A 10,232-nucleotide genomic window follows, 5' to 3' on the forward strand; every position below is an offset into this window, starting at 1 on the left:
AGAGAGGGGGGGGGGCTACAAGGATCTGTTTGGGGTTTGGAGCAGGACACTTTAGAGACATGTCCTTAGTAACAGCTGGAAGAGAGGGGGGGGGGGCTACAAGGATCTGTTTGGGATTTGGAGCAGGACACTTCAGAGACATGTCCTTAGTAACAGCTGGAAGAGAGAGGGGGGGCTACAAGGACCTGTTTGGGGGTTTGGAGCAGGACACTTCAGAGACATGTCCTTAGTAACAGCTGGAAGAGAGAGGGGGGGCTACAAGGATCTGTTTGGGGGTTTGGAGCAGGACACTTCAGAGACATGTTTTTATATCTGAGACCTGTAATATATGCCTACAAATAGTATGATAGGAGAGCTTTAAAGCTTGATATCGACTGACCGTCCACGTCGTACACCTGGAACAGGAAGTGCAGCTTGTCGCTCTCGCTGCCGTGGATCAGCAGCTGCAGCGCCTCCAGGAGCTCCGTCAGGCTGATGGAGCCGCTGCCGTCAGAGTCAAAAAGAGCGAAGAAACGCTCGGCGAAGAACGACTGCAGACAGAACACATCGGAAAACACCTTTTATACAAATAATACCGTTTAGTAAACACTAAAGGGAACAGCAGAAGAAGACAGACAGGAAGTAAACACTAAAGGGAACAGCAGAAGAAGACAGGCAGGAAGTAAACACTAAAGGGAACAGCCAAAGAAGACAGACAGGAAGTTAACACTAAAGGGAACAGCAGAAGAAGAAAGACAGGAAGTAAACACTAAAGGGAACAGCAGAAGAAGACAGGCAGGAAGTAAACACTAAAGGGAACAGCCAAAGAAGACAGACAGGAAGTTAACACTAAAGGGAACAGCAGAAGAAGACAGGCAGGAAGTAAACACTAAAGGGAACATACAGGGAGTAAACACTGAAGGGAAAATCTGAAGAACACAGGAAGTAAACACTGAAGGGAAAAGACAGGAAGTAAACACTGAAGTGAATAATAGAAGAAGACAGGAAGTAAACACTAAAGGGAACAGGAGAAGAAGGCAGACAGGAAGTAAACACTAAAGGGAACAGCAGAAGAAGACAGACAGGAAGTAAACACTAAAGGGAACATACAGGAATGAAACACTGAAGGGAACATTTGAAGAAGACAGGAAGTAAACACTAAAGGGAAAAGACAGGAAGTAAACACTGAAGGGAATAGTAGAAGAAGACAGGAAGTAAACACTAAAGGGAAAAGACAGGAAGTAAACACTGAAGGGAATAGTAGAAGAAGACAGGAAGTAAACACTAAAGAGAACAGTAGAAGACAGACAGGAAGTAAACACTAAATAGAACAGCAGAAGAAGACAGACAGGAAGTAAACACTAAAGGGAACAGCAGAAGAAGACCGACAGGAAGTAAACATTAAAGTGAACAGCAGAAGAACACAGAAAGGAAGTAAACACTAAAGAGAACAGCAGAAGAAGACAGACAGGAAGTAAACACTAAAGGGAACAGCAGAAGAAGACAGAGAGGAAGTAAACATTAAAGGGAACAGCAGAAGAAGACAGACAGGAAGTACACACTAAAGGGAACAGCAGAAGAAGACAGACAGGAAGTAAACACTAAAGGGAACAGCAGAAGAAGACAGAGAGGAAGTAAACATTAAAGGGAACAGCAGAAGAAGACAGACAGGAAGTAAACACTAAAGGGAACAGAAGAAGAAGACAGACAGGAAGTAAACACTAAAGGGAACAGCAGAAGACAGACAGGAAGTAAATACTAAAGCGAATAGAAGAAGAAGACAGACAGGAAGTAAACACTAAAGGTAACAGTAGAAGAAGACAGACAGGAAGTAAACACTAAAGGGAATAGCAGAATAAGACAGACAGGAAGTAAACACTAAAGGGAACAGAAGAAGACAGACAGGAAGTAAACACTAAAGGGAACAGAAGAAGACTGACGCGAAGTAAACACTCAAGGGAACAAAAGAAGACAGACAGAAAGACAGACAGGAAGTAAACACTAAAGGGAAGAGTAGAAGAAGACTGACAGGAAGTAAACGCTAAAGGGAACAGTAGAAGACAGACAGGAAGTAAACACTAAAGGGAACAGCAGAAGAAGACAGTCAGGAAGTAAACACTAAAGGGAAGAGTAGAAGAAGACAGACAGGAAGTAAACACTAAAGGGAACAGCAGAAGAAGACAGAGAGGAAGTAAACATTAAAGGGAACAGCAGAAGAAGACAGACAGGAAGTACACACTAAAGGGAACAGCAGAAGAAGACAGACAGGAAGTAAACACTAAAGGGAACAGCAGAAGAAGACAGAGAGGAAGTAAACATTAAAGGGAACAGCAGAAGAAGACAGACAGGAAGTAAACACTAAAGGGAACAGAAGAAGAAGACAGACAGGAAGTAAACACTAAAGGGAACAGCAGAAGACAGACAGGAAGTAAATACTAAAGCGAATAGAAGAAGAAGACAGACAGGAAGTAAACACTAAAGGTAACAGTAGAAGAAGACAGACAGGAAGTAAACACTAAAGGGAATAGCAGAATAAGACAGACAGGAAGTAAACACTAAAGGGAACAGAAGAAGACAGACAGGAAGTAAACACTAAAGGGAACAGAAGAAGACTGACGCGAAGTAAACACTCAAGGGAACAAAAGAAGACAGACAGAAAGACAGACAGGAAGTAAACACTAAAGGGAAGAGTAGAAGAAGATTGACAGGAAGTAAACGCTAAAGGGAACAGTAGAAGACAGACAGGAAGTAAACACTAAAGGGAACAGCAGAAGAAGACAGTCAGGAAGTAAACACTAAAGGGAAGAGTAGAAGAAGACAGACAGGAAGTAAACACTAAAGGTAACAGTAGAAGAAGACAGACAGGAAGTAAACACTAAAGGGAATAGCAGAATAAGACAGACAGGAAGTAAACACTAAAGGGAACAGAAGAAGACAGACAGGAAGTAAACACTAAAGGGAACAGAAGAAGACTGACGCGAAGTAAACACTCAAGGGAACAAAAGAAGACAGACAGAAAGACAGACAGGAAGTAAACACTAAAGGGAAGAGTAGAAGAAGACTGACAGGAAGTAAACGCTAAAGGGAACAGTAGAAGACAGACAGGAAGTAAACACTAAAGGGAACAGAGGAAGACAGACAGGAAGTAAACACTAAAGGGAACAGAGGAAGACTGACAGGAAGTAAACACTAAAGGGAACAGAAGAAGACAGACAGGAAGTAAACACTAAAGGGAACAGAAGAAGACTGACAGGAAGTAAACACTAAAGGGAACAGAAGAAGACAGACAGGAAGTAAACACTAAAGGGAACAGAAGAAGACAGACAGGAAGTAAACACTAAAGGGAACAGAAGAAGACAGACAGGAAGTAAACACTAAAGGTTTAATCTCTGACCTCTTTGACCTTCAGGGCAGTTTTGAATTCGTCGATGTCGATCTCCTTGTCGTCCCCGGCGATGCTTTCAAACTGTTTGGTGACCCAGTCCAACCATTGGGAGTCCTCCTCTGCACTCATACTTCTGAACATATACAAATACTACACTATAATACACTCATACTTCTGAACATATACAAATACTACACTATAATACACTCATATTTCTTAACACATACAAATACTACACTATAATACACTCATACTTCTGAACATATACAAATACTACACTATAATACACTCATACTTCTGAACATATACAAATACTACACTATAATACACTCATATTTCTTAACACATACAAATACTACACTATAATACACTCATACTTCTGAACATATACAAATACTACACTATAATACACTCATACTTCTGAACATATACAAATACTACACTATAATACACTCATACTTCTTAACACAAATACTCTATTATTATTATTATTATTTATTATAATAATATAATACACACACTACTGAAAATATACTCTTATTATTTTTGTTAATTTTAAACACTTATATTAAACTATAATATAGTAACTATAATAAAATAATATAATGTACATTATTCTGCATTACGAGTTGTTTTACTTACAAATATAAATATATATATACTTGTGTTTTTGTGATATTATTGTAATTAAGCAGCAGAGCTTCAGCAGCAGCTGCAGACGTCCTGTGGAGGTTTCCATGGAGACGTCACACACAGAAAATAAATACATTAACAAATAATTAAATTGTAGGATAAATGAATAACTGAAATGACTCGGGTAGCTGCGTTAGCTAGCTAGCTTAAAGCAGATCTGCAGTGACATCAGAGGGAGTCATGTGACCACTTTGTTCAAATGAGACCAGAAGACATTTCAGTTTCCAACCACAGAGACACTTGTTAAGCTTTATCATCCTGAATGTCCCCTGGTCTCCAGCTGTGTGCGCCACTCTTTAGTGTCCCCTGGTCTCCAGCTGTGTGTGTCACTCTTTAGTGTCCCCTGGTCTCCCAGCTGTGTGCGTCACTCTTTAGTGTCCCCTGGTCTCCATCTGTGTGCGTCACTCTTTAGTGTCCCCTGGTCTCCCAGCTGTGTGGGTCACTCTTTAGTGTCCCCTGGTCTCCCAGCTGTGTGCGTCACTCTTTAGTGTCCCCTGGTCTCCCAGCTGTGTGTGTCACTCTTTAGTGTCCCCTGGTCTCCCAGCTGTGTGTGTCACTCTTTAGTGTCCCCTGGTCTCCATCTGTGTGCGTCACTCTTTAGTGTCCCCTGGTCTCCCAGCTGTGTGGGTCACTCTTTAGTGTCCCCTGGTCTCCCAGCTGTGTGCGTCACTCTTTAGTGTCCCCTGGTCTCCCAGCTGTGTGTGTCACTCTTTAGTGTCCCCTGGTCTCCCAGCTGTGTGTTTCACTCTTTAGTGTCCCCTGGTCTCCAGCTGTGTGCGTCACTCTTAAGTGTCCCCTGGTCTCCCAGCTGTGTGTGTCACTCTTTAGTGTCCCCTGGTCTCCCAGCTGTGTGTGTCAGTCTTTAGTGTCCCCTGGTCTCCAGCTGTGTGCGTCACTCTTAGTGTCCCCTGGTCTCCCAGCTGTGTGCGTCACTCTTTAGTGTCCCCTGTTCTCCCAGCTGTGTGTGGCACTCTTTAATGTCCCCTGGTCTCCCAGCTGTGTGCGTCACCCTTAGTGTCCCCTGGTCTCCCAGCTGTGTGCGTCACTCTTTAGTGTCCCCTGGTCTCCCAGCTGTGTGCGTCACTCTTTAGTGTCCCCTGGTCTCCAGCTGTGTGCGTCACTCTTAGTGTCCCCTGGTCTCCAGCTGTGTGAGTCACTCTTTAGTGTCCCCTGGTCTCCCAACTGTATGCATCACTCTTTATTGTCCCCTGGTCTCCAGCTGTGTGCGTCACTCTTTAGTGTCCCCTGGTCTCCAAGTTGTGTGTGTCACTCTTTAGTGTCCCCTGGTCTCCAGCTGTGTGCGTCACTCTTTAGTGTCCCCTGGTCTCCAGCTGTGTGCGTCACTCTTTAGTGTCCTCTAGTCTCCAGCTGTGTGCGTCACTCTTAGTGTCCCCTGGTCTCCAGCTGTGTGCGTAGTGTCCCCTGGTCTCCAGCTGTGTGTGTCACTCTTTAGTGTCCCCTGGTCTCCCAGCTATGTGCGTCACTCTTTAGTGTCCCCTGCTCTCCAGCTGTGTGCGTCACTCTTTAGTGTCCCCTGGTCTCCAGCTGTGTGCGTCACTCTTTAGTGTCCCCTGGTCTCCAAGTTGTGTGTGTCACTCTTTAGTGTCCCCTGGTCTCCAGCTGTGTGCGTCACTATTTAGTGTCCCCTGGTCTCCAGCTGTGTGCGTCACTCTTTAGTGTCCTCTAGTCTCCAGCTGTGTGCGTCACTCTTAGTGTCCCCTGGTCTCCAGCTGTGTGCGTAGTGTCCCCTGGTCTCCAGCTGTGTGCGTCACTCTTTAGTGTCCCCTGGTCTCCCAGCTATGTGCGTCACTCTTTAGTGTCCCCTGGTCTCCAGCTGTGTGCGTCACTCTTTAGTGTCCCCTGGTCTCCAGCTGTGTGCGTAGTGTCCCCTGGTCTCCAGCTGTGTGCGTAGTGTCCCCTGGTCTCCAGCTGTGTGCGTCACTCTTAGTGTCCCCTGGTCTCCAGCTGTGTGCGTCACTCTTAGTGTCCCCTGGTCTCCAGCTGTGTGCGTAGTCTCCCCTGGTCTCCGGTATGTTTTGAGCTTCTTGCAGCGTTGTGTATTATTTGTGTTTATCACAAACTTTTTTTCTCTTGGTAGAAAAGAGACTTTTGGCGACTCTTTGATTTATATAAAAAACGGGCGATGAAACAATGTGGAGGTTTAGGAACTGAAAAACAACAACCTAAGTTTGAAGCCTTTTGTCTTTTTATTACTCTTTTTTTACTCGTTTGTTCAGACTTCTCTGCAGGAGAGTGTTGAGAGGATTTAGTTTATTGTTGCAGCTCCGTGTGTCTCATCAGAGATGAACTGATCTAAGGTAATGTGGATTGAACCCGTCACTATCTGCTCACAGCTGACGCAGTTTTACCTGTCGGATCATTCTCTGGTTCTTCTTATGATCCCACATCTGTGACTTTTTTCACAATTAATTGTAATTTTATTCCCTGAAATGTTTGAGTTTAGAGTTTCTTTTTCCAACACATTCATATTTGTTTCCCCTTACACTTTGACGCTTTTCTCCTAAAGAATCTGAGCTTTATTCTCATACATTTGAGTTTTTCACAATAAATTGCCCTATTTTTCTGCTAGATTTGTGAGTCTTTTTAAAGATGTTTTGAATATTGGTAATGTAGTTTAGATGGACCAAAATACATTTAAACCCGTCACTACGTGCTCACAGCAGACGGTGAAGACTGAGATTAAAGCAGACACAGTTTTACCTGTCGGACCGTTCTCTGGTTCTTCTTCTGATCCGACATCTGTCAGTTTTTTCACAATTAATTGCAATTTATTCTCGGAAAATGTGAATTTTTCTCATTAGAGTTTTACATTCTCAATACATTGCTGTTTCTTTTTGGAAATATGTTTGTTTACATTTGTATTTTCCAAATTATTTCAGATTTGTTTCCCCCTTACACTTTTATTATGGTTCATTCCTGAGCGGTTTCCCCTGATTAAATTGCTATTTTACTCATAAATCTCTTCTCTTCTCCTACATTTGTGAGTTTCTTCCCAATAAATGGCCACTTTTCTTTAGGTTTTTAAATATTTGTTGAATATTGGTAATGCAGTTAAGATGGAATAAAAGACTCTTCACTATCTGCTCACAGCTGAGGCTAAAAACAGAGAATAAAGCAGGAACAGATTTACCTGTCGGATGATTCTCTGGTTCTTCTTCTGCTGCTCTCCTCACGTCTGATGATCCTCTGTCCCTCTGTCCCTCTGCTCCTCCTCCTCCTCCTCCTCTTCCTCCTCCTGTCAGGGTGTCAGCTGCAGGTGACACCCTGACAGGAGAAAGAGGATGAGGAGGATGAACCAAAATGAAGATCCACAGGGCTAGAAATAAAAAACGTGGTATACTATACGACTAAACTAATTTTCATTCAAATCAGGGAAACACCATCTGTGAAATAAATGAGACAATATGGAATAAATAAATATGGCAAAAAGTCGAGGAGAAATCATTGAAAGAATATGGAAAAGGTGGACATTTAGAGAAATAAGTCAAATAAGAAATGAGAAAAAGCAAAGAACTTTCATGAAACGGCCGGTTGTTTCCGTGAATGGCCGGATGATGTGTCACGGTAAATGTTGCAGCAAGGCATTGTGGGACAGCATTTTCTCCTTTCCTAAAAGAAGGTACAGTGGTTCCTAAAGGAGATTATAAAAGGAGGTGTTGAAGCTCCTTTCCATCTAGAGAATCAGCTCTGATCATCACCCTGACCTGTGTTTCATTAGAGGGTCAGTTAGCAGCATCTAGTGGACAGCTAGTAGAACTACACCCCCTCTCACACTGACCATTCACCCTGACCTGTGTTTCATTAGAGGGTCAGTTTGCAGCATCTAGTGGACAGCTAGCAGAACTACACCCCTCTCACACTGACCATTCACCCTGACCTGTGTTTCATTAGAGGGTCAGTTAGCAGCATCTAGTGGACAGCTAGCAGAACTACACCCCCTCTCACACTGACCATTCACCCTGACCTGTGTTTCATTAGAGGGTCAGTTAGCAGCATCTAGTGGACAGCTAGCAGAACTACACCCCCTCTCACACTGACCATTCACCCTGACCTGTGTTTCATTAGAGGGTCAGTTAGCAGCATCTAGTGGACAGCTAGCAGAACTACACCCCCTCTCACACCGACCATTCACCCTGATCTGTGTTTCATTAGAGGGTCAGTTAGCAGCATCTAGTGGACAGCTAGCAGAACTACACCCCCTCTCACACTGACCATTCACCCTGATCTGTGTTTCATTAGAGGGTCAGTTAGCAGTATCTAGTGGACAGCTAGCAGAACTACACCCAAGGTTCAAGGTTCAAGGTTCTTTATTGTCAAACTAACATAGCTACAGAGTAAATATGTCGTTGGAAGTGTTAGGTCACAGGCTTCTCCAACTATGCAACACAATAATACAGATAAGCAGACAATATTAAGCAATATTAAAATATACTATATTAAAAGTAATACAAAAAGAGAAATAGTTCTAAAAAAAGTGAGAAAGTGGAATAGTGCAATACGAGTCTTTATAGAAGTTATTGGAATGATATATTAGATAATAGATAATAATGAGTAAGTAGCAGATGAATGTTATGAAATAGTTTCAGCAGTTCAGTTGTTTAACTGTCTTATGGCCTGCGGGATGACGCTGTCTCTGAGTCTGGTGGTTTTAGTCCGGATGCTGCGGTAACGCCTGCCAGACGGCAGCAGACTGAACAGTTTGTTCACTGACATGTTAGGGTTAGGTTGGGGAAGAGCGCAGGGTTCCGGAGGTGTTCAAAAAAAACTTTAAAAACCTCCGTAAACATAAACCTTATAAAAACCCTTTTAAAAGCATTGTAAAAGCTCCGTGAGGACAAGACTGTTTCAAAGGAGTGGTTAAAAAGATAGTTAGGGTTAAACCCTAAAAAAATATTATGTGTCAGTGGGTGACATGTTAGGGTTAGGGTTAGGGTTAAACCTGACTGGTTTTCGGACCCCCCCAGACCCCCCCAATAAAGCAAAACTGCACGTTTCAGAGTGGCCTTTTATTGTGGCCAGCCTAAGGCACACCTGTGCAATAATCATGCTGTCTAATCAGCATCTTGATATGCCACACCTGTGAGGTGGGATGGATTATCTCAGCAAAGGAGAAGTGCTCACTATCACACATTCTTTCAGATTTGTGAACAATATTTGAGAGAAATGGTTATTTTGTGTTTATAGAAAATGTTTTAGATCTTTGAGTTCATCTCATGAAAAATGGGAGCAAAAACAAAAGTGTTGCGTTTATATTTTTGTTCAGTGTATAAATGGGAGGTTTGATATGGGCCTGTAATTGTTCATTACTGAAGCATCTAGATTATTCTTTTTTAAGAGCGGTTTAATGACTGCAGTTTTCAGGGCCTGTGGAAAAACACCTGATTGAAGAGACTTGTTTACTATGTGAAGCAGATCTGAGGCCATGCAACGAAAAACATCTTTGAAAAACCCTGTTGGAATAATATCAAGGCAGCAGGAGGAGGATTTCAGAAGTTGAATAATGTCCTCTATGTTTTTATCATTAATCTGATGGAACTGTGTCATGGTGTCTGAATTGATATTAGGTGGACACAGAGACAACACACCTGCTGTACCTGATGCAGAGGCACTGCACGCTCTGGTGGATAGAAGTTCAGAGGCTACTGACACTGGGGGGTTTGTTAGTCTGTCGACGGTAGCAAACAAGGCACGTGCGTTGTTTTTGTTTTTGGTAATGATGTCAGAGAAGAAAGACTGTCGTGCGTTTTTCAATTCCAAATGATAAAAGCCAAGTCTCTCTTTATAGATTTCAAAGTGAACCTGGAGATTTGTTTTTCGCCACCTGCGTTCAGCTTTTTGACATTCTCTTTTTCTGTTCTCACGGTCACGGCCTTTCTCCATGGAGATCTTTTCTTGCCAGTCACTTCCTTTACCTTAGTTGGAGCAATGGCATCTATAACATTTTGAATTAAAATGATTTACTAGCTCATTTACTGAGATGTTAGCAGGGGCTAGTGTGGAAGAAAGATTCTGAGTAAACATTTCCCAAGTATTTTCAGTTAAATATCATTCTGTGGTTACCTCTTTTTGAACATGTTTGTGAACAGAAATAGAGCCCTCAAAGAAAACACAGGAATGATCAGAGAGTGCAACATCATTCACCACAACCTCAGAG

The 10,232-nt window shown here is 42.8% G+C and overlaps 1 protein-coding gene across 1 annotated transcript in view; it reads right to left on the bottom strand.

Moving 5' to 3' along the window:
• nox5 (NADPH oxidase, EF-hand calcium binding domain 5) overlaps positions 1-3,642 on the bottom strand; it is a 34,301-nt gene extending 30,659 nt beyond the window's left edge. The window contains exons 1-2 of the mRNA XM_079684537.1: positions 3,374-3,642; positions 337-530 (exon numbers count right to left, since the gene is read on the bottom strand). Of these exons, the coding sequence (XP_079540663.1) occupies positions 337-530; positions 3,374-3,505 (326 nt within the window). The 5' untranslated portion in view covers positions 3,506-3,642. The remainder of the gene's footprint in view (positions 1-336; positions 531-3,373) is intronic.
• Between the last annotated feature and the right edge of the window lie 6,590 nt (positions 3,643-10,232).

The sequence above is a fragment of the Notothenia rossii genome, assembly GCF_949606895.1.
Source record: "Notothenia rossii genome assembly, chromosome: 5".
Lineage (NCBI taxonomy): Eukaryota > Metazoa > Chordata > Actinopteri > Perciformes > Nototheniidae > Notothenia > Notothenia rossii.